At 45.0% G+C, this 25,924-nt stretch overlaps 1 protein-coding gene across 1 annotated transcript in view; it reads right to left on the bottom strand.

Annotated features, from left to right (window-relative positions):
* Positions 1-8,605, bottom strand: part of SLC19A3 (solute carrier family 19 member 3) — a 72,117-nt gene extending 63,512 nt beyond the window's left edge. Inside the window, exon 1 of the mRNA XM_075338686.1 lies at positions 8,456-8,605. Coding sequence (XP_075194801.1) covers positions 8,456-8,605 — 150 coding nt within the window. The remainder of the gene's footprint in view (positions 1-8,455) is intronic.
* Positions 8,606-25,924: the final 17,319 nt, after the last annotated feature.

Genomic DNA, 25,924 nt, shown 5'->3' on the forward strand with positions numbered 1-25,924 from the left:
ATATGTTTATGTATATGATATGTATATGTATATGAGCCTCCTGAATTGTAAAGCGCTGCGGAATATGTTGGTGCTATAGAAATAAAGATTATTATTATTATTATATTTAAAAAAAAAAAGTTATAGTAAGGGGAACATGTTTTGAAATGTATTTAGTCGTCATTTGTGGTCTCACAAAAATATGAAAAACAGACATTTATTTCCTTTATTGTCCCGTTGATTATGCCCACATTGGCAAAAAAATAAAAATAGAGTCCCAACTCGCATAGACTAGGAACTATGGCTCTCCGTAAGCATACAAAGTAACATCACTTGTTCATTTGGAAAAAGCAAAGTGGCCAGCAATCATACCAAGCCTACAGTTGTCTACCTTCCCCCTCTCGTAGTGCTCACTTTTCTGTCAACCAGGCTACACCCGTTAGTACCTGGTTGGTATCATCATCATCATTGTCATCTACCACTGCTGCTTGTAATACACCTTTTGTTCCTCCATCGAATTGGCATATCCATTCCTGATTATCTGTCAAGTAAACAGGCATATGCACCCAGTTATCTGCTGGATTGCCAACTAATCTCTCACCTTGTCAAGTTGCTGGTGCTGGGGGTGAAGCCGCTGCATTACCACCTTGTGATGTTGGCTGACTTTCAAGTCAGAAGAATGCTGGAAGATATATACCTAGCCACCATTTTGTCTCACAGAAAGGGGTGCCAGCGCTCTGCTGTCATATGCAGGGGAAAGTAGGCCCCTCTCTTGTCTTTGAGCATGAAAGTGCACTTCAATGTTAGACACCTAGAGCAGCAACTATGGACTGGGATAATATAGGTGTTTCACGGCCTACTTGGTATATATTTGTAGAAACGGCGATGCATGATCGCAAACATAGCAGTTGGTGAAGTTTCACGACTGTGAACTCTGTCTGCTTTCACCACCAGGTGGTGGGTATTTGTCTCCTACTACACCTTCTCTGGATTCTACTCAACAAGCATGTGTTGGGGTGGTGTGGCCTGGAGTCATGGGGACTCAGACTCGTGGCATGCAGTCGTAAGGCACCAGGTCACCTGACATGATGGTGCACTGTGACTGTGGTTGGCACGCGGTGCTGCACCTTTTCAGGCTTCATATAAGTTAGGCACCCACTCAGAGGTTTGCCGTGACGTGGCAGTGGGCTTTATATAGTCTGATCAGAATGTTAAATCATGAACTTCATTTTCAGGTATTTAAATTTTTGCCTAACGGCATTAGATCAACTGATGATTTGTGGATGTGCGGTTCATGTCTATTTCTCCATCTATGTTGCATTACTTTCAGAAATATACTAGCTTGAGGAATATGGTGGCTATGGCTAGGAAAGTCTCAACTCATATCAACTATTCTTATGTGGCAAAGTACGATCTCCTGGCTTTGCAGGAACAGATTCATCTACCAGAGTGCCGCCTGATTTACGACATAGCAACCCTCTGAAATTTGGTGGTGCGTAAGGTAGAGTGTCTGTATGAGCAGCTTAAAGTGCTGAGAGGCTATATCATGCATTAGCCAAACTGGATCATGGGTTACTTTAAAATCCACCATTATCAGTTGATGAGGCACTCCTGTTGCCAATTGAAGCTTTTCAAAGAGACAACCAAGTTTGTCAGTAGGGACAAGTATGGAATGAACTCTGTCATCCCTCTCATATTTAACCTGGAAATATCACTCACCAGAATGCAAGAAGGGATGGAGGCAGAACAGCAATTTTCACATGCGCGTCTACTCCCTGTGACTGTTGAGGACTCAAGGTCTATGCTATATGCAGCAGATTTAGGACAGGAAGGAGTAGGAAGAGAAGCAGGATGATTAACAGCAGATGGATGTGGAGGGGGATATAGAATAGGTACAGGCAGGGGACGAGGCTGGCGAAGTGAAAATGGATGGCGCTGACCATGATAACCAACCATCTTAGTTGGGTGATGGAAACCAATAGGTCCCTGGGTTATGCTAGCTAGCATGACAAGCTGTATGCTGGAATGCTTGTGGGATAATTGGTGTATTTTTACCATCAAATGAAAGGATTACTATCGTGGAATTTTTTTCCAGTTTTCAAAAAGGAGTCCAAATTGACTTATTACCAGGATAAGCTATTATATCTGCTCTGCAAAGCTTTTTCAATAAGGCAGATACCTGCCACTCACACGACTAACCAATAGTCCCTGAGACCCAATGATCCCCTACCTGTGCCAGTATTAGATCTACAACATGTAACCAAAGCAGCCAGGGCCGGCTCCAGGTTTTTGTGGGCCCCGGGCGTAAGAGTCCCAGTGGGCCTCATCCACACAATCCACACACAGACACCGATACGAACACGTACATATACATATTTAAAGACAAACTCACAAAAATACATATAAACAGACAAATCTATACAGTCATATACACTTACAGACAGACACACACACACACACACACACACACAAGTCTGCTACATACAGACAGACACACACACACAAGTCTGCTACATACAGACACACACACACACAAGTCTGCTACATACAGACAGACACACACACACAAGTCTGCTACATACAGACAGACACACACACACACACAAGTCTGCTACATACAGACAGACAAACACACACAACTCTGCTACATACAGACAAACACACACAACTCTGCTACATACAGATAAACACACACAACTCTGCTACATACAGACAAACACATACAACTTTGCTACATACAGACAAACACATACAACTCTGCTACATACAGACAAACACACACAACTCTGCTACATACAGACAAACACACACACACAACTCTGCTACATACAGACAAACACACACACAACTCTGCTACATACAGACAAACACACACAACGCTGCTACAAACAGACACACACAACTCTGCTACAAACAGACAAACACACACAACTCTGCTACAAACAGACAAACACACAACTCTGCTACAAACAGATAAACACACACAACTCTGCTACATACAGACAAACACATACAACTCTGCTACATACAGACAAACACATACAACTCTGCTACATACAGACAAATACACACAACTCTGCTGCTCTGTGGGGCCCGCACCCGCGGCTCGGCGGGGCCAGCATCCGTGGCAGCACCCGCGGCTCGGCGGGGCCAGCACCCGCGGCTCGGCGGGGCCCGCACCCGCGGCTCGGCGGGGCCCGCACCCGCGGCTCGGCGGGTACAGCACCCGCGGCTCGGCGGGGCCCGCACCCGCGGAATCGGCGGGGGGGGGGATTGGCAGGGCATACATCTGGGGGGTTAAAAGCAGCTCACCAGGGCCCATAATGGGGAGGCGGGGAGGGCACTTACCCGATTAGGTCACGGTGGAGAGGGGGCCCACACAGCGCCGGACAGAAGCTCGCCTCCTTCATCTGTGGGACTGAGAAGGCGGCAGCTCCGCCCACAGATGAAATTCAAACCAGGATGTCTGCGCGCCTTAAAGTGACAGCGCCGCAGATTGCTGCCGAGGACTGCGGTCCCCGGAATTCGGCCGGGGGCAGCAGAACTGTAAAGGCGAGTGGGCCCCGGCCAAGGGACAGGAGAACTGACGAGGCCGAGTGGGCCCCCCCGGCTCTCCAGGGCCCCGGCATTTGCCCGGGTTTGCCGGGTGCTGACGCCGGCCCTGAAAGCAGCAACAGCTGCAGTATTACACTAACCACTCGCGTTACATTGATTTGGTTATGGAAACAGTGGTAATATCATTTCTCTAAAGTATCTCAGCATTGCCAGCATGGCCTGCAGAGTCTCCGGACTTGTCTTACATAGAGCACATCTGCAACGTCATCATTCAGCAATTGAAAAGGGAGCTGCCAGCAACGGATTTGGATGCTTTGTCTGTTCAAGTGCAGTCAGTGTGGCAGAATATTCCTCAGACAATCATTAATAGCAGCCAAGGCGTGTAAGTGAGTGTATTTAATACTTGATACTGAATAAATTGAAATGTCTTGGAAATGTTGCTTTCATTTGTCTAACATTTGCATATATTTAAGGGTATGTTCCCACATTGCAGATTTGGGTGCAGATTTTCTGCAACAAAAACTGCTTCTCTTGGCAGGAAAAAACACTGGGGAAAAAACGTACATTTTTTGCCATGGTTTTGCTTTTTTTGTTTTCAGTTTTTCGATGCATTCTAATATGAAAAACGCAGATGCAGTTGATATGTGACCAAATGACCAAAATCTGCAAGGAAAAAATCTGCAACATGTGCACAACACTTCAGGATTCTCAAAGACTTTGCTGGGATGCGTTTTCCCTTGCAGATTGATTAAATCTGCAAAAAAAACCTGCACTGAAAAACGCAAAATAAACTGCAAAATAAACGTGTCCATCCATCCTGTTTTTTAAAATTCTGTGATTTTTCCTTTTTAGTGTTGCAATTTTAATGTGAAGAAGTGTGTGGGTGTTGTATAGTATATCACAAAAGTGAGTACACCCCTCACATTTTTGTTTGTTTATTTATTTACATTTAGTTATCTCTTTTTATGGGACAGCACTGAAGATATGACTCTTTTTTTGCCAGCGGGTTAAGCTAGGTTCACACATAGCTACAACGACGTTGCTGTTACGTCACCATTTTCTGTGACGCAACAGCGACCTAGTAAGTCGCTGTTATGGTCGCTGCTTAGCTGTCAAACACAGCAGACGCAGCAGCGTCATAACGACACGCGTCGCTGTGGAAGCCATGCTGCACTTGGTAACTAAGGTAAATATTGGGTAACCATTACCCGATATTTACCTTGGTTACCAGCGCACACGCTTAGTGCTGGTTCCCTGCTCTCCTAGCCAGGGTACACATCGGGTTAATTACCCGATGTGTACTCCGGCTCCGGCTACGTGAGCAGGGAGCCAGCGCTAAGCGGTCTGCTCTCACGCTGCCAGTGCCGGCTCCCTGCTCACGTAGCTGGAGTACACATCGGATAATTAACCCGATGTGTACTCTGGCTAGGAGAGCAGGGATCAGGGAGCCGGCACTGGCAGCGTGAGAGCGGCGGTGCTAGTAACTAATGTAAATATCGGGTAACCAGGGAAAGGGCTTCTTGGTTACCCGATGTTTACTTTGGTTACAGCTTACCGCAGGCTGCCAGAAGCTGGCTCCCTGCTCCCTGCTCGCTTCAGTTCGTCGCTCTCTTGCTGTCACACACAGCAATGTGTGCCTCACAGCGGGAGAGCGACGAGCAAAAAAATGAAGCAGGACATTCAGCAACGAGCGGCGACCTCACAGCAGGGGCCCAGACATGATCCACACCTACTGGCTAAAGAAATTGACAGCTGTACATGATCGGCTGGCAAAACAGATGAACCAACTGCTAGAAGCAGGCCACCACCCAGCTTGGCTAACACAAGGAAGAACAGTGCTGATCATGAAGGACCCTTGTAAAGGAACAATTCCATCCAACTATCGTCCAATAACCTGCCTTACAACGACATGGAAACTCCTGTCAGGCATAATAGCCACCAAGCTACAGAACCATATGAATCGGTACATGAATCCAGCTCAGAAAGGCATTGAGAACAACACCAGAGGCTCTAAGCACCAGCTGCTAGTGGATAGAGCAGTCGCTCAAGACTCAAGATCCAGACAGACCAATCTCAGCACAGCCTGGATTGACTATAGGAAAGCCTATGACTCAATGCCACACACATGGATCTGTGAATGCTTGGCTCTCTACAATGTCAATAGGAAATTAAGAACCTTCCTCAGCAACTCAATGGGGCTATGGAGGACAACACTGGAAGTCAACTCAAGGCAACTAGCACAAGTGTCCGTCAAATGTGGCATATACCAAGGTGATGCACTATCCCCATTGCTGTTCTGCATAGGCTTAAATCCCCTCAGTCAGATAATAACAGAGTCTGGCTATGGATACAAGTTCAAGAGTGGAAGCATCATCAGCCACCTACTCTACATGGATGACATCAAGCTGTATGCGAAAAATGAACGAGACATTAGTTCACTGATCTACCTGACCAGGATATACAGCGAAGACATTGGGATGTCCTTCGGACTGGAGAAGTGCGGCCGGCTGGTCATAAAGAGAGGCAAGGTAGTAAAGACTGATGGAGTAGAACTACCGGCAGGGCAAATAGCAGATGTACAAACCTGCTACAAGTACCTTGGCATCCCACAGGGATACGGTAACCATGATGAGGAGGCAAGGAAAGCAGCAACATCCAAATACCATCAAAGGGTAAGACAGGTCCTAAAGAGCCAGCTCAATGGGAAGAATAAGATCCGCGCCATCAATACATACGCTCTGCCAGTTATCAGATACCCTGCTGGCATAGTGTGCTGGCCAAAAGAAGAAATGGAAGCTGCAGATGTGAAGACCCGGAAGCTCCTCACAATGCATGGTGGTCTCCACCCCAAGTCAAACACCCAAAGATTGTATACCAACAGAAAGGAGGGTGGTCGAGGCTTGATAGGTGTCCAAGCCACCATCATAGATGAAACAAGAAGTATCCAGGAATACATCAGAAAAATGGCACCAAAAGATGAAATGCTGAAGGAGAGCCTAAGACAGCAACAATAACAGTCCGAGAAGGAAGAACAAGAACATGAAGTGCCATGGCAAGACAAGCCGCTGCATGGGATGTACCATAGACAGATAATGGAGGTGGCTGACATGAAGAAATCCTACCAATGGCTGGAGAAAGCTGGACTCCAGGACAGCACAGAGGCACTAATCATAGCAGCACAAGAGCAGGCGCTAAGTACCAGATCCATAGAAGCAGGGATCTACCACACAAGACAAGACCCAAGGTGTAGACTATGTAAAGAAACAACGGAAACAATCCAACATATAGTGGCAGGATGCAAAATGCAAGCAGGAACAGCGTACACCGAACGCCACAACCAAGTAGCGGGAATTGTATACAGTAATATCTGTACAGTGTATGGGCTAAGTCCCCCTACGTCCAGGTGGGAGACCCCAGAAAAAGTGGTGGAGAATGAAAGGGCTAAAATCCTGTGGGACTTCAAGATCCAGACGGATAAGCAAGTGGTAGCTAACCAACCAGATATCGTGATAGTAGACAAGGGTCAGAAGACAGCAATGATAATAGATGTGGCAGTGCCTAATGACAGTAACATCAGAAAGAAGGAATATGAGAAGCTGGAGAAATACCAGGGCCTTAAAGAACAACTGGAGAAGATGTGGAAGGTGAAGGTAACAGTGATTCCAGTGGTGATAGGAGCACTTGTAGCAGTGACCCCTAAGTTGGAAAAATGGCTGCAACAGATTCCAGGAGCAACATCTGAGCTCTCTGTCCAGAAAAGCGCAGTGCTGGGAACAACTAAGATCCTGCGCAGAAACCTCAAACTCTCAGGCCTCTGGTAGAGGACCCGAGAATGAGGAAGGACAAATAACCACCCACAGGGGGGTGAGAAGGTAATTTTATATATATATATATATATATATATATATATATATATATATATATATATATATATATATATATATATATATATAATATATATATATACACACACAGTGGAACCTTGCATTACGAGCATAATTCGTTCCAGGAGTGAGCTCTTAAACCAAGTTACTCTTATATCAAAGCAAATTTTTCCATAGGAAATAACTGAAAAGCAGACAATTTGTTCCACAACCCTAAAATATTTACTGTATTTATACAAACTTATTACAATAATACAAAATAATGTACTGTATTCATATAAAATTATTACAGTACACTAATAAAAAACTGTACAGTAAAAAACCCAAAATAAATTAAACTGCACATTAGCTTATAATTGTTGGTGTCCACAAGCAATGTGCCATACTGGTTATCAATAAGTACGCTACTGTATCCACAAATGCAAATTGATAGACATGCTATAAAGTATATACTGCACTGTACAATCGTATACTGCATACAGTACATATGTACAGAAAGTTACCTCTAGAGCGGTTCAAAGTACGGTGAAAGGATGGAATCGGAAGTGTGTACGGTGAGTATTTGCTCTTGCTGCAAATCATTGCTCTTAAACCAAGTTACAAATTTGCAAAAGCTTTGCTTGTTTTGCAAAATGCTTTCATTCAAACTAAGTTTTATATATATATATATATATATATATATATATATATATATATATATATATACACTGTATATACATACACACACACACACACACACACACACACACATACAGTACATACACACATGCTAATTAACAATTTCTGTAGTTCCACACTGTTTTGTGTCACTTTTCTGTAGTTATTGCACTGTATACATATTTTTGAAGAATGTCTTTTTGACTTGTTGGGTATGGATGAGCTGCCATAATATGATGAGATTTAACTCTGTGAGCTCCATGCTCTAAGATAACGGATACCTATTTTTCTAGCCACTGTTTGCTTTATCGGACTTCAGCCAAAAATAAATTGTCACAAGTAATGACTGTTGCTAGCAATAAATTAATTTCTTCACTTACCTGCTCAAGTGTGAGATTGTGTACAGGTCCGGTCAGATAAGGGGTGAGGAAAGGCTCTGAGGGTCTCATGTAGGTAAAAAATCCATATATGCAAAGAAGGATTGTGGGGTACTTCCAGCTATCATTTCCTAATCTTGCACATAACCCCATAACTAACTCTGAATCTTGAGTCACGAGTTGAGTTGAGCTTCAGTTTCTCAGGAGTCTGTGAACTGTTCTCCGCCTCAGGGTTAAAGTACCTTGTTGATATGCATCACATGGATGGGAGGAGTGAAGAATCACAATGGAGTGAGGATTAAAGTATTTGAAAATCCCTCTATACATTTACATATACAGTACTGTGCAAAGTTTTAGGCAGGCATGGTAAAAATGGTGCAGAGGAGGAAAGATGTCAACAATAGACGTGTTAATTTATTTTTTAAATATTAACAAAATACAAAGTAAATGAAAGAATAGTAAATACAATCAACACTTGCCTTCAAAACAGCATCAATGAATCAATCCTTCTAGATACACTTGCACATAGTTTTTGAAGACATTCGTCAGGGAAATTGTTCCAAACATGGTGGAGAAATAACCACAGACCTTTTGTAGATTCATTTCTCTTCATGTAATCATGCACAGATATGAAATTGTTAAAGCAGGTCTCTGTTGAGATCATATTATTACTTCAAGGATGCCTTGCTCTTTTTTTGTGCTTCTGAATGGCTCCTATGGTGTTAGAATGTGCAGAGCTGGGGATAAAATTGAGGCGTAGCTGCAAAGCAAGTGCTGTCAATCAACATAGGATTGCAGATGTAGGAAGGGCGCCGTGCTCCTTCGTTAAAAGGTTCCTGAATGTGTGCGTGTACACTGGAGATCAAAATTAGAGAACAACACACAATTTCCTAAATGTTAAGGTCATTGTATAGTCCTATGGGAGTATATCCTAACTAGAGATGAGCGAACCGGCTCGCCGAACGGAGGTCTCGTTCGAGTTCGGTTCGGCGAACCACTCGAACCCCATAGGAAACAATGGGAGGCAATCACAAACACATAAAAACACCTAGAAAACACCCTCAAAGGTGTCCAAAAGGTGACAAACAACTCACAACACAACACAAACACATGGGAAAGTGACAAGAACAAATTCTCATGCGAAAACAAAACAGCGTTACGAGACACAGATATAGGCATGGCATGCCCTTCTAAAATCATCTAAAACACCGCAAGGTGTCACTTTTTTTCCAAAAATTGGGCCATACAGACACCCACTCCTTCAGTGGCAGCACTTGTGCCCCAGTTGTACACTTCACAGGTAGATTTACATCAAGCACATTCAAAAATACGCCATCCTTAACCGTCCCCAGGATGGCACCGGGGTAGGTAGCAAAGTCTTTGCTGAACCATGACTTGTTCATCTTGGCTCCTTTTTAAAAACACAGTAAGCAAGGGTTACTCCAAGCAGAGTCTCCCTTTTTTCCAAAAATTGGGCCACACAGACACCCACCCCTTCAGTGGCAACACTTGTGCCCCAGTTGTACACTTCACAGCTAGATTTGCATCAAGCACATTCAAAAATACGCCATCCTTAACTGTCCCCAGCATGACACCGGGGTAGGTAGCAAAGTCTTTGCTGATCCCAGATCTGTTCATCTTGGATCATTTTTAGAAACACAGTAAGCAAGGGTTACTCCAAGCGGAGTCTCCCTTTTTTCCAAAAATTGGGCCACACAGACACCCACCCCTTCAGTGGCAGCACTTGTGCCCCAGTTGTACACTTCACAGGTAGATTTGCATCAAGCACATTCAAAAATACGCCATCTTTTACCGTCCCCAGGATGACACCGGGGTAGTAAATTCCTTGTGGATCCATGACTTGTTCATTTTGATGAACGTTAGTCTGTCCACATTGTCACTGGACAGACGCGTGCGCTTATCTGTCAGCACACACCCAGCAGCACTGAAGACATGTTCAGAGACAACGCTGGCAGCTAGACACGACAAGATCTCCAAGGTGTAAGTGGAGAGCTCTGGCCATTTTTCAAGATTTGAAGCCCAAAATAAGCAAGGCTCCAGTTGCAAAGTCATGGCATCGATGTTCATTTGGAGATACTCCTGTATCATCCTCTCCAGTTGTTGACTATGTGTCAGACTTGTTGTCTCTGGTGGCCTTGCAAAGGATGGTCTAAAAAAATTATGAAAAGATTCAATAAAATTGCTGTTTCCAGCATCAGATACGGTGCTGCTGGTATGGGTAGACTGTTGAAGATGACGAGACCGTCCCATGTTTGTCGAGTTACAACTGGGAGATTCACTCCGTGCACCACGGGTGTTTTGTGGAAAAGCTGAGTTAAGATCCAGTAACAGCTTTTGCTGATACTCCTGCATACGTGCGTCCCTTTCTATGGCTGGAATTATGTCACAAAATTTGGACTTGTACCGGGGATCTAATAGTGTGGCAAGCCAGTACTCATCATCACTTCTAATTTTGACAATACGAGGGTCATGTTGGAGGTAGTGCAGCAAGAAGGCGCTCATGTGTCTGGCGCAGCCATGCGGACCAAGTCCACGCTGTGTTTGTGGCATAGAGGTGCTAAGCGTTCTTTCTTCCTTTGACATCTCCCCCCAACCTCTTTCAACTGAAATTTGACCAAGGTCTCCCTCATCCGCTGAGTCTTCCATGTCCATGGACAGTTCGTCCTCCATTTCTTCATGTTCTTCTGCACCTTCCTCAACATTTCGCCTGCTACCATGTGCCCTTGTTGATCCCTGTCCCCCATGGTCCCATGCCTGCCGCCTTGGTGATGATGAACGTCTGGACCTTGGTGATGTTGTTGTCTCTTGTGCATATGAATCCTCCTGAAGTTCCTCCCCTTCCTGTTGTCCCACCCCCTGAGTCCGAATAGTGTTTAGCGTGTGCTCCAGCATGTAAATGACTGGAATTGTCATGCTGATAATGGCATTGTCAGCGCTAAACATATTCGTCGCCATGTCGAAACTGTGCAGAAGGGTGCATAGGTCCTTGATCTGAGACCACTCCATCAGGGTGATCTGCCCCACCTCTGCATCTCGTTGGCCCAGGCTATACGTCATGACGTATTGCACCAGGGCTCGGCGGTGCTGCCACAGTCGCTGTAACATGTGGAGAGTCGAATTCCAGCGTGTCGGCACATCGCATTTCAGGCGATGAACCGGCAGGCCGAAAGACTTCTGGAGCGATGCAAGTCGCTCAGCTGCAGCGGTTGAACGGCGGAAGTGAGCAGACAGTTTTCGTGCCCTGTTCAGAAGGCCTTCTAGGCCGGGATAGTGTGTTAAAAATTGCTGGACAACAAGGTTCAACATGTGAGCCATACAAAGCATGTGTGTCACCTTGCCCAGGCGAAGGGCCGCACCCAGTTTTGCAGCATTGTCACACACGGCCTTACCAGGCTGCAGGTTGAGTGGAGACAACCATTTACCAAACTGAGTCTCCAGAGTTGTCCACAACTCAGCCGCTGTGTGACTCTTAGTTCCAAGACATTTCAAGACAAAGACCGCCTGATGCCGTTGCGCTCTGCTGCCAGCATAGTAATAAGGGGTGCGTGATTCCTTCTGCGCAGTTACAACGCTGGTGGCCTGACCAGGCAGGCTTGGGGTGGAGGTGGAGGACCCAAACGAGGTTGAGGAGGCAGAAGCAGTGGAGGAACTTGGACAGACAGAGGATTGACACACAAGTCGTGGGGACGGCAAGACTTGTGCAGCAGACCCTTCACCATCTATCACCATAGTTACCCAGTGCCCAGTCAGCGACATGTAACGTCCCTGTCCATGCTTACTGGTCCAAGTATCTGTGGTGAAATGCACCCGTTCACACACAGAGTTTCTCAAGGAAGCGGTGATCTTGTGTGCGATATGCTGGTGTAGCAAAGGTACACCTTTCTTAGAGAAGTAGTGGCGACTGGGCATCTGGTACTGGGGCACAGCGACAGACAACGTTGGTGCTATCGATGTCTGAGAGAGCTGTACACACGCACTTGTTTCCCCTTCCAAACCAACTGACGACCTACCAAGCAAACTGCCTGTTGCGGTTACAGTGGTGTAAGTTGTGCGTGGAAAACCAGGTGTGACAGCTGTCCCCACAGTCCTAGAAGATGAAGAGCGCGCGGATGCACTGGAAGGGGCAGGCGGTGGATGGTCCGCTCCGCTAGGCCGCATTGCAGCACGGTGAGCTTCCCACTGGGACATATGACATTTATTCATGTGACGATTCATGGAAGAAGTTGTCAAACTGCTGAGGTTTTGCCCTCTACTAACAGAATCACGACAAATTTTACATAGCAAAAGATCGCCCAAATCATGTGATATGTCAAAAAAGGACCAGGCTAGGCAAGGCTTAGAGGGAATGCGACCTGCTGAGCCACCCCGACTAGTGCTCAGAGGCAGAGTGGTGGCTGAGGATGTAGTTGTAGACGTGCTACCAGTACTCCTCCTCTGTCCAGGAAGGCGCAAGGTAACTTCGTCGTCAGTAGCATCCTCCTCCACTGCCTCTGTTGACCTCCTGGAGTGCCTGACTGTGGGTTGACAGTAGGTGGGATCTAGAAGTTCCTCATCAAGCGTTGTGTTTGCACTCCCCTCCCCCTCAGACCGAGCCTCTTCCTGCCCTGACCGAATATTTAAGTTGTCATCCCAATCTGGTATCTGCGTCTCATCGTCATCATTATGTTCCTCATTGTCTATTACAACAGGTGTTTCAGTTTGTGAATAAGGGTCAACATTATGCTCAGAAACTTGGTCATCACGGCCTGAATCTGAGTCACAAAGGTTCTGGGCATCACTGCAGACCATTTCCTGGTCTGTACTCACTGTAGCTTGGGAGCAGACCTCTGATTCCCAGGCTATAGTGTGACTGAACAGCTCTGCAGACTCAGCCATCTCTGTTCCACCATACTGTGCAGGGCAGATGGAGACTTGAGAGCTGGGAGAAAGCAAGTGTGATTGGGATGACAACTCAGAGGACTGTTTTTTTTTGGATGCGGTAGTTGAGGTGGAGGAGAGGGCACTTGTTGGACCACTTGAGATCCAATCAAACATTTTCTTTTTTTGGGCAACATCTACCTTTGTTCCAGTTGTTCGTGTTCGTAAAAAAGGGAGCTCATCCGATTGTCCACGGAAAGTAGTAGACATCTTACTTTTGCTGGAACATGGCCTATCTTCAGCAGATGTTAATGGAGCTTTGCCACCTTCCCCACGGACACAAACTTTTTTTCCTTTTCCAACACGCCTGTTCCCCTTTCCACCAGCATCTGTCATTTTGCCACTCATTTTGCTAGCGACAAGAATGTCCACTTAAAATGTGGTAGTAAAAATTGAGAGGTGGTGTAGATTGCAGCGGTGGTCTACCTTTATTGACAGCAGAATAAACAACAATAACTATCCCGGACAATGAAACTATAGCCCTTAAAATGGCAGCACAGTTTGCTAGTATAATAGCTTAGTAAAAATGAGTTTGAGTGTGCAATGCAGAGGTGCTGCAAATATCTTTGCACTAGTGGGACACTAATGAAGTCCAACAGCCACTCTTAGGATGCCACTAAGTTTCCTCAGTGTTTGGTATTATAATGGCTTTGTAACAATGAGCTTGAGTGTGCAATGCAGAGGTGCTGCAAATATCTTTGCACTAGTGGGACACTAATGAAGTCCAACAGCCACTTTTAGGATGCCACTAAGTTTCCTCAGTGTTTACTAGTATAATGGCTTAGTAACAATGAGCTTGAGTGTGCAATGCAGAGGTGCTGCAAATAGATATGCACCAGTGGGACATTAATGAAGTCCAACAGCCACTTTTAGGATGCCACTAAGTTTCCTCAGTGTTTGGTATTATAATGACTTTGGAACAATGAGCTTGAGTGTGCAATGCAGAGGTGCTGCAAATAGATTTGCACCAGTGGGACACTAATGAAGTCCAACAGCCACTTTTAGGATGCCACTAAGTTTCCTCAGTGTTTGGTATTATAATGGCTTTGTAACAATGAGCCTGAGTGTGCAATGCAGAGGTGCTGGAAATAGATTTGCACTAGTGGGACACTAATGAAGTCCAACAGCCACTTTTAGGATGCCACTAAGTTTCCTCAGTGTTTGCTAGTATAATGGCTTAGTAACAATGAGCTTGAGTGTGCAAAGGGCAGGAGGGTACAGTGGCCGGGTTGTGGGTCAGTGTAGAGGAAAGGAAGCCTCACTTTCTATCCCTCCTAAGGCTAGGTTCGCACACTGCGTCTTTTTGACGCTGCGTTTTTGTGCGTTTTTGGCTGCTAAAAATGCACAAAAACGCACCTGCGTCGAAAAAACGCATAAAAAAACACATGCGTTTTTGCCTCGATTTGGTGCGTTTTTGGCTGCGTTTTGCTGCGTTTTTGATCTCTGCGTTTTGCTGCGTTTTTCAAATGCATTGCATGGGCAGAAAACGCAGAAAAATGCAGGAAAGAACTGACATGTCCATTTTTTTTTAACTCAAAAACGCAGGTAAAAAAAACAGATGTGTGCGGACAGCAAAAATGAAAACTCATAGACTTTGCTGGGGAAGCAAAGTCCTGCAGTTTTAAGGCCAAAAACGCACCCGAAAAACGCGCAAAAACGCACTGTGCGCACATAGCCTAATGGTGAAATGCAGCAAGGAACTCCCTGACCTTGGCTACACAGACGCTCTTATCTGTAGCTGTTAAAAACTCTTTCCACTGACCTGACTGTCACCTATGGCTCTGAGCCTGCTGTAATTAGCCCTTACAAGGGCTGAAAGAAACTTCTATCCCTATTCTGTATAGCGCTGTGTGTAGAGCGTAAACAGCAGTATCGGAGACAGTAGACACCCAGACAGGCAGATGCCCGTATTTATAATGCAGGGACATGTGACATGGACATCCTATCACACATGGTGTTGCTTCTGTGGCTAAAAGTCCACTTAGCTGTGTGTATGTTTGGGATTGGCTGACATGCTGGCCCGCCCCACTACACGCGCTTAGAGAGGGAAGGAAGAACAGAAAAAAAAAATGGCGATCGCCATTATCCCAGAAGCAGTAATCTGAACGTGCTGTCCCCGCACACTATACGCTGAAATTTCATAATAGTGTGAGTCACAGAGTGACTTACACTATTACAGCGGAAAGCCAGCTAGTAATTAGCTTGGCTTTTTGCTGCTAGAACCGTTCTCGAACATAACTAGAACTATCCAGCTTTTAGCAAAAAGCTCGAGTTCTAGTTCGATCTAAAACAGCCCCCAAAATCACTCGAACCGCGAACTGGAGAACCACGAACCGCGCTCAACTCTAATCCTAACATGAGTAAACTAGCAGTATTTTATGCTTATTTTATAAATTGAATTTATTCTAAAGCAGATAATATTGAAATACTATGTTCCAAGAATGAAAAAAGTATTTCAGGAGAGATACCTTTATAGGCTAACCAGAAACATTATATTAGCAAGCTTTCAGAGCAATAAGGCTCCTTCTTCAGGCAAATTACAAATGGATTACTGAGACAAAAATCACAACATTTAAATGAATGTTACAACAGGACATGGGGAAGATGATGCCTCCTAAAGATAAGCTAAGGGAAATCAAATTAATGTTTTTGTTAGAAATGCAGATGAGTTGGAAGTGGTCTGTTCAGATCACTTCTAAAGTTCTTCTGGTGGAGGTGTGAAGTGTGTTCATGTAGTGAGTCATAAAACCAGGTGTTAAATTGAGTCCTTTTGTTAAGGATCCAAACATCCTTATCAGATTAATTTCCCAAATTTTTCTCTCTGTCATCTTTACAATGACCTTTCAGTATTGATACTTTTAAATCTGTCCCTTTCTAGAGAAATGTTTTCCCACAGGCGTGTCCAGTTCATTCCTTATAGTGTGCCTGTGTAGATTCATCCTTGTTGGTAGTTTTTGTTTAGTTTCCCCAATATATGTTCCGCCAGAGCATCTTGTGCACTGTATCATGTATACCACATTGTAGGACGTACATGAAAAGAGGTCCATGATCTTGTAGTCCTGATTTGTTTTGGCTATGTGGATCGTATTTGTTGATAAAATGTGGGTACAGGTTTTGCATTTCTTACCATTACAGGAAAATGTGCCTGTTTCTGATGGTGATGAGAGGACACTTCTAACAAGGAGATTCCTTAAGTTAGGGGGCTGTTTGTAGGAGAGAAGTGGTAATTCAGGGAATATTACTTTCAGTCTGTGGTCCCTTTGAAATATTGGTTGAAGATCAGCACCAATTTTCCTTAGGATACTCATGTGGGGATTATATGTGACCACAAGCGGTACCCTATTGTTATCCTCCCTCTGTTTATAATCCAGGAGGCTACTTCTTGGGATCCTTGGGTATTATTGTGGCATGTATCCACCTCCACAAATCACCTCCACAAAAGATACTCTGACATCCAGTATGTATCCACTAACTCTTCTGACATGCTCCAGTATGTATGACGCACAGCCAATGGGTGGTCCTGGCGAAATTATTCAAATAGATGAAAGTCTCATGAGAGGCCGTAGAAAATATAACCGTGGAAGGTTGCTACTTGGAAATCGCGCCCCTCCAGCTCGCCAGAATTTTGGAAACCGCATCGTTGGTTCATGGATCTTCGGCATGGTGTGGAAGCATGCAAATGGCGAGCAAGAATTATGCATGTTTCACGTCCTTCGCCGTAACGAAGCAACGTTGAGACCTATTATTCAGCGTCACATTGCCCCTGGTTCTAGGATCATCTCTGATGAGTGGGCCGCTTATCGAAATATAAATAACTGGCCCATGTTCAATTATGCGCATCAAACCGTCAATCATGAGCAGAATTTCGTTGATCCGATAACTGGTGCTAATACTCAGCGCATTGAAGCGCATTGGGGTCATGTGAAGACGGAAATACTGAGAAAGATGCGTGGCACGTCCCAAAATTTGTTGTCAGGACATTTGGCCGAGTACTGGTGGAAGGTAGTGTTCAGAGTTTGCTCCTGTATTTTTCCTGACAGATGTAAAAAATAAATAGAATGTGAAAACATATGTCGGAGCATCTTTTGTGAAGGTGGATACATACCACAATAATACCCTAGTGATGTCCTGTGGCCGCAGATGTGCTGAAGTCATTCAAAGCAAGGGCCTGTACACTTCCTACTGATTAGCGACTGTTACCTTCAGAAAATGTACTTATCTTTCTCTGTGCTACAGTTATTGCTGTTCTCTAATTATGATCATCATGTTTTGGGCAAAATAAAGGTTTAATGTTGATAAACTTTGGATCTTTTGTAAAACACTGTTCTAGTGGCATGGTGTACTCCTGTTGAGGAGGACCTTTCCATCAAATACTTAATTAACCTCTTGACAAAAGATTGTGGGAAATATGTCGATTTGCCTTACATAATTCAGGTTTCAGATCATACACAACACAGATTTGAAGATGGCCACCATTTCCTGTTCTCCACACCTTGCCTGGAATGCCCAGATGTAAGAAGACCACCATATAAGGAAAAGACTCACTGGACAAGCTAGAAGACCAACCCACAGATCAGATGACACCATAAGTAATCATACATTGTTCTCTAATTTTGATCTCCAGTGTACCTGGAAAAAGTATGTGACACCCGGTCCAACAGTTTTCTTTTCTGCAGGTGCTGAAGTTGCTGTGAAGGAAATACGTCGCACCACGATTTTGTTAACCAAACTTTCTTTATTTGCATTTAACACCTTCATGGCAGGCATGGTACTCAGTATCCTCTCTTCTTGGCTGCTCTGACATAAGGCCTTGATTTTCTGGGATTGTTCCCTCTTCCAACTCCCTATCCGTTTGATCCCCTGATGGCTTTTCCTAGCCCGCCAGGATGAGCCCTGGGCTCCGGGCCTACAAGGCGGCCTCAGGATTCAGGACCGGCCCTCACACCTAGGCCCATGTCCTGTCCTTCGCTTGCACACATCCACACTACCCTCTTGGGACTCAAACATGGCCACACTACTCCCTTTTCTCATCCTTCAACTACCATTAACCCTATCTTATCTAAAGTCGTAGCTAAAACTCTAATCTTACTTGTGTGCTTGTATTAATCCTAATAGAGCCGCTTGATTGGCAACATTTCTATTTTCAGTCTATAACCTATCTCACAAGTACCTATAATTTATAAATTCACACATGCATAAATTACAAGACAATCATCAATATGCACGTTACTGGTGGGGGGGTGCCACATCCTACATGGAGGATGCTAATTGATGGGGTGGAATGATGCACTATGCACCTTGGCACACCAGGGTTTTTATGTAAAGCTGAATAATTAAAATTTGCACCACACATTTGATTTTTAGAAGGACTAAGGCGGGCTTTGCACACTACGACTTCGCAGGTGCGATGTCTGTGGGGTCAAATTGAAAATGACGCACATCCGGCATCGCATGCGACATCGTAGTGTGTAAAGGCTCGATGATACGATTAACGAGCGCAAAAGCGTCGTAATCGTATCATCGGTGCAGCGTCGGCGTAATCCATGATTACGCTGACGCGACAGTCTGATGTTGTTCCTCGCTCCTGCGGCAGCACACATCGCTGTGTGTGAAGCCGCAGGAGCGAGGAACATCTCCTGCCGGCGTCACTGCGGCTTCCGTAGGATATGCAGAAGGAAGGAGATGGGCGGGATGTTTACATCCCACTCATCTCCGCCCCTCCGCTCCGATTGGCCGCCTGGCGTGTGACGTCGCTATGATGCCGCACGACCCGCCCCCTTAACAAGGAGGCGGGTCGCCGGCCAGAGCGACGGTCGCAGGACAGGTGAGTCCATGTGAAGCTGCGGTAGCGATAATGTTCGCTACGGCAGCTATCACAAGGAAATCGCTGCTGCGACGGGGGCGGGGACTATCGCGCTTGGCATCGCAGCATCGGCCTGCGATGTCGCAGCGTGCAAAGTACCCCTAAGTCCCCTATATGGATGTATAACTGGTTTAATGTGAGTTTTGGGGGTGATAGATTCCCTTTAAGTGGGTTGCCCCATTGTAATGGGCGATCCCCCTGATGTTCGTGTTCGGGAGCCTTGCCCGAACATTTTGTGAAGTTTGAGTTTGGGTTCTGAGATAACGCGAACTTGCGTCCGAACACCGAACTTGGATTTTACAGTTATGGGATGGGGCGGGGGGGTACACATTGTCATTATGCTTACAGGTCCCGCGACGCATCCTGCAGACTCTGTCTCTCGGCCACTTCTGCTTCCGGGTCCGATCATTGCTATGCCCCCGGGTAACCAACACTGACTTACAGGACCATCCATGACGTCATAGCCATGTGACCAGTCTGGTGTGAATGTTGTACAGACATTGGGTTACAGACTGGTCACATGGCTATGATGCCACGGAAAGTCCTGTAACCCACGAGGCAATAACATTCACACCAGACTGGTCACATGGCTATGATGTCATGGAAGGTCCTGTAAGTCAGATGTAGCAGACCTGAAGATGCTCGCCTGCCTTTGGACTACGTCGGAGGGTTTTTTGAGTAATAAAGATGGAGTCCTAAATGTCTTCTGTTTTATTTCTAATAAAATATTTTTTTCTCTGTGTTGTTGTTTTATTTTACTGTTAAAATAACAGACAATCAAAGACACTGTCACAGAGTGGGCGTCTGTGATTGTATGCTGGAGTAACCTGAAACCAGCCCATACATTCTAGCACCTAGAATGTATGGACAGATTCCAGGTTACTCCAACAACCAATCACAGATGCCCATTCTGCGTGACAGCGTCTGTGATTGGCTATTGGGTCCCTCACACATATAGTAGTGTAATCATAAATAATTTAAAAAAATGACGTAGTGCTCTGCAGTATTTTTGATTCTCAGTGCAGATAAGGCTACTTTCACACTTGCGTTGAGCGGCATCCGTCACAATCAGTTGTGTGACTACTCCAACGGATACGTTGCAGATAGTGGCACAACTGATGTGTGACTGATTCTGCAAAAAAAGGATGTTTTTTTGTTGTATTTTTACTGTTTGGCTGGGCGATCAGTTGATTGCTCACAAAAGCTGGCGGCCGGCTTTTATGAAAATTAGCTGATCGTTCGGCCGCTGGCTTTTATGAAGATCAGCTGATCGGCCGGCGGCCGAACGACCAGTTGAGTGCTCACAAAAGTCAGCTGATCAGCTGATAGCTCATAAAAGTCGGCCACCGGCTGATCAGCTGATCACTAACAAAAGCCGGCCGATCAGCTAATTCCTCACAAAAGCCGGACGGCTTTTGTGAACAATCAGCTGATCAGCCGGCGGCTGGCTTTTATGAGCGATCAGCTGATCAGCCGGCCGATTAGCTGATCTTAATAAAAACCGGCCGCCGGGCAATCAGCTGATCTTCATAAAAGCCGGCCCCCGGGTGATCAGCTGAGGTGAAGCAGAACATCCTGAGGCTGAAAAAAAAGAAAAAATCTATCAGAGAGATAGCAGACATGCTTGGAGTAGCAAAATCAACAGTCGGGTACATTCTGAGAAAAAAGGAATTGACTGGTGAGCTTGGGAACTCAAAAAGACCTGGGCGTCCACGGATGACAACAGTGGTGGAGGATCGCCGCATACTTTCTTTGGTGAAGAAGAACCCATTCACAACATCAACTGAAGTCCAGAACACTCTCAGTGAAGTAGGTGTATCTGTCTCTAAGTCAACAGTAAAGAGAAGACTCCATGAAAGTAAATACAAAGGGTTCACATCTAGATGCAAACCATTCATCAATTCCAAAAATAGACAGGCCAGAGTTAAATTTGCTGAAAAACACCTCATGAAGCCAGCTCAGTTCTGGAAAAGTATTCTATGGACAGATGAGACAAAGATCAACCTGTACCAGAATGATGGGAAGAAAAAAGTTTGGAGAAGAAAGGGAATGGCACATGATCCAAGGCACACCACATCCTCTGTAAAACATGGTGGAGGCAACGTGATGGCATGGGCATGCATGGCTTTCAATGGCACTGGGTCACTTGTGTTTATTGATGACATAACAGCAGACAAGAGTAGCCGGATGAATTCTGAAGTGTACCGGGATATACTTTCAGCCCAGATTCAGCCAAATGCCGCAAAGTTGATCGAACGACGCTTCATAGTACAGATGGACAATGACCCCAAGCATACAGCCAAAGCTACCCAGGAGTTCATGAGTGCAAAAAAGTGGAACATTCTGCAATGGCCAAGTCAATCACCAGATCTTAACCCAATTGAGCATGCATTTCACTTGCTCAAATCCAGACTTAAGACGGAAAGACCCACAAACAAGCAAGACCTGAAGGCTGCGGCTGTAAAGGCCTGGCAAAGCATTAAGAAGGAGGAAACCCAGCGTTTGGTGATGTCCATGGGTTCCAGACTTAAGGCAGTGATTGCCTCCAAAGGATTCGCAACAAAATATTGAAAAAAAAATATTTTGTTTGGGTTTGGTTTATTTGTCCAATTACTTTTGACCTCCTAAAATGTGGAGTGTTTGTAAAGAAATGTGTACAATTCCTACAATTTCTATCAGATATTTTTGTTCAAACCTTCAAATTAAACGTTACAATCTGCACTTGAATTCTGTTGTAGAGGTTTCATTTCAAATCCAATGTGGTGGCATGCAGAGCCCAACTCGCGAAAATTGTGTCACTGTCCAAATATTTCTGGACCTAACTGTATATAGTTTATTACATAGTGTTATATATATATATTATATATAAAAAATATATATATATATATATATATATATATATATATATATATTACATAGTGCATTACATATTTACAATTTATTGCAGTTTTTTGTGTTCTAAAGCTGTATTCCAATAAATATATTATATACTCTATCTAAATATCTTGATTATTGTATCATAAAAATGATTAAATGTCTGATGTTCACATTGTACTACAATACATTTTTCACTTAAATATAAGCAATATATGTGGGAATCTGAGTCGTGGTCGCAGGTTTGGCTTAATGACTCCACAGCCCTGCCCTGTAGTAATGTGCCCATCGTTGTCCCCATCATGTAGTAATGTGCCCATCCTGGTCCTCTTGTAGTAATGTGCCCATCCTAGTCCCCTTCTTTTAGTAATTTGCCCATCCTGGTCCTCATCCAGTATTCTTGTCCCCGTCTTGTAGTAATGTGTCCATCATTGTCCTCATCTTGTAATAATGTGCCCATCCTGCTCCCCTTCTTGTAGAAATGTGCCCATCCTGATCGCCATCCTGTAGTAATGTGCCCATCCTTGTCCCCTTGTAGTATTGTGCCCATCCTGGTTCCCTTCTTTTAGTAATGTGCCCATCCTGGTCTTCTTCTTGTAGTAATGTGCTCATCCCGGTCCCCATCCTTTAATAATGTGACCATTCTGGTCTCCTTGTAGTAATGTATCCATCCTTGTCCCCATCCTGTAGTAATGTGCCCACCCTGGTCCTCTTGTAGTAATGCGTCCATCTTTGTCCCCATCCTGGTTCTCTTCTTGTAGTAATATGCCCATCCTGGTCCCCTTCTTGTAGTAATGTGCCCACCCTGGTCTCCTTCTTGTAGTAATGTGCCCATCCTGGTCCGCTTCTTGTAGTAATGTGCCCATCCTGGTCCCCTTCTTGTAGTAATGTGCCCATCCTTGTCTCCTTCTTGAAGTAATGTGCCCATCCTGGTCCCCATCTTGTAGTAATGTGCCCATCCTGGTCGCCATCCTGTAGTAATGTGCCCAACGTTGTCCCCTTGTAGTAATGTGCCCATCCTGGTCCTCTTCTTGTAGTAATGAGCTCATCCCGGTCTCCATCCTTTAGTAATGTGCCCATTCTGGTTTTCTTGTAGTAATGTGCCCATCCTTGTCACCTTGTAGTAATTTGTCTATCGTTGTCCCCATCCTGTAGTAATGTGCCCATCCTGGTCCTCTTGTAGTAATGTGTCCATCCTTGTCCCCATCCTGGTTCCCTTCTTGTAGTAATGTGCCCATCCTGGTCCCCTTCTTGTAGTAATATGCCCATCCTGGTCCCCTTCTTGTAGTAATGTGCCCATCCTGGTCCCCCTTCTTGTAGTAATGTGCCCATCCTGGTCTCCTTCTTGTAGTAATGTGCCTATCCTGGCCCGCTTCTTGTAGTAATGTGCCCATCCTGGTCTCCCTCTTGTAGTAATATGCCCCATCCTTGTCCCCATCCTGTAGTATTGTGCCCATTCCTGTCCCCATCCTGTAGTAGTGTGCCTATTCTGGTCCCCTTGTAGTTATGTGCCCCATCCTTGTCCCCATCCTGTAGTAATGTGCCCATCCTTGTCCCCATCCTGTGGTAGTGTGCCCATCCTCATCTCCTTGTAGTAGTGTGTCCATCCTGGTCTCCTTCTTGTAGTAGTGTGCCCATCCTGGTCCCCTTCTTATAATAATGTGTTCATCCTTGTCCCCATCCTGTAATAATGTGTCCATCCTTGTCCCCATCCTGTAGTAATGTGCCCATCCTTGTCCCCTGTAGTAATGTGCCCATCATTGTCCCAATCCTGTAGTAATGTGCCCATCCTGGTCCTCTTGTAGTAATGTGTCTATCCTTGTCCCCATCCTGTAGTAATGTGCCCATCGTGGTCTCCTTCTTCCAGTAATGTACCCATCCTGGTCCCCTTATTGTAGTAATGTGCTAAACCTGGTTCCCTTTTTGTAGTAATGTGCCCATCCTGGTCCCCTTCTTGTAGTAATGTGCTAAACCTGGTTCCCTTTTTGTAGTAATGTGCCCATCCTGGTCCCCTTCTTGTAGTAATGTGCTCATCCTGGTCTCCTTCATGTAGTAATATGCCCCATCCTTGTCCCCATCCTGTAGTATTGTGCCCATTCCTGTCCCCATCCTGTAGTAGTGTGCCTATTCTGGTCCCCTTGTAGTTATGTGCCCCATCCTTGTTCCCATCCTGTAGTAATGTGCCCATCCTTGTCCCCATCCTGTAGTAGTGTGCCCATCCTCGTCTCCTTGTAGTAATGTGCCCATCCTGGTCTCCTTGTAGTAATGTGCCCATTTTTGTCCCTTGTAGTAAATTGCCCTCTTGGTCTCCTGTAGTAATGTGCCCATCCTTGTCCACATCTTGTAGTAATGTGCCCATCCTTGTCCACATCTTGTAGTAATGTGCCCATACTTGTCCTCATCCTGTAGTAATGTGCCATCCTTGCCCCCTGTAGTAATGTGCCCATTCTTGTAGCTGTAATAATGTGCCATCCTTGTCACCTTGTAGTAAAGTGCCCATCCTGTAATAATGTGCCCATCCTTGGCCCATCTTACAGTGCTGGCCAAAAGTATTGGCACCCCTGCAATTCTGTCAGATAATACTCAGTTTCTTCTTGAAAATGATTGCAATCTTAAATTCTTTGGTATTATTATCTTCATTTAATTTGTCTTCAATTAAAAAAAATAAAAAAAAATTGTCATAAAGCCAAATTGCATATAATTCCACACCAAACATAAAAAAGGGGGTGGACAAAAGTATTGGCACTGTTTGAAAAATCATGTGATGCTTCTCTAATTTGTGTAATTAACAGCACCTGTAACTTACCTGTGGCACCTAACAGGTGTTGGCAATAACTAAATCACACTTGCAGCCAGTTGACATGGATTAAAGTTGACTCAACCTCTGTCCTTTGTCCTTGGGTGTACCACATTGAGCATGGAGAAAAGAAAGAAGACCAAAGAACTGTCTGAGGACTTGATAATCCAAATTGTGAGGAAGCATGAGCAATCTCAAGGCTACAAGTCCATCTCCAAAGACTTGAAAGTTCCTGTGCCTATGGTGCGCAGTGTCATCAAGAAGTTTAAAGCCCATGGCACTGTGGCTAACCTCCCTAGATGTGGAAGGAAAAGAAAAATTGACGAGAGATTTCAATGCAAGATTGTGCGGATGGTGGATAAAGAACCTCGACTAACATACAAACAAGTTCAAGCTGCCCTGCAGTCCGAGGGTACAACAGTGTCAATCCGTACTATCCGTCGGCGTCTGAATGAAAAGGGACTGTATGGTAGGATACCCAGGAAGACCCCACTTCTTACCCCGAGACATAAAAAAGCCAGGCTGGAGTTTGCCAAAACTTACCTGAGAAAGCCTAAAACATTTTGGAAGAATGTTCTCTGGTCAGATGAGTCAAAAGTAGAGCTTTTTGGGAAAAGCCATCAAGATAGAGTTTACAGGAAAAAAAAAAGAGGCATTCAAAGAAAAGAACACTGTCCCTACAGTCAAACATGGCGGTGGTTCCCTGATGTTTTGGGGTTGCTTTGCTGCCTCCGGCACTGGACTGCTTGACCGTGTGCATGGCATTATAAAGTCTGAAGACTACCAACAAATTTTGCAGCATAATGTAGGGCCCAGTGTGAGAAAGCTGGGTCTCCCTCAGAGGTCATGGGTCTTCTAGCAGTACAATGACCCAAAACACACTTCAAAAAGCACTAGAAAATGGTTTGCGAGAAAGCACTGGAGACTACTAAAGTGGCCAGCAATGAGTCCAGACCTGAATCCCACAGAGCACCTGTGGAGAGATCTCAAAATGGCAGTT

Source organism: Anomaloglossus baeobatrachus, chromosome 3 (assembly GCF_048569485.1).
Source record: "Anomaloglossus baeobatrachus isolate aAnoBae1 chromosome 3, aAnoBae1.hap1, whole genome shotgun sequence".
NCBI lineage: Eukaryota > Metazoa > Chordata > Amphibia > Anura > Aromobatidae > Anomaloglossus > Anomaloglossus baeobatrachus.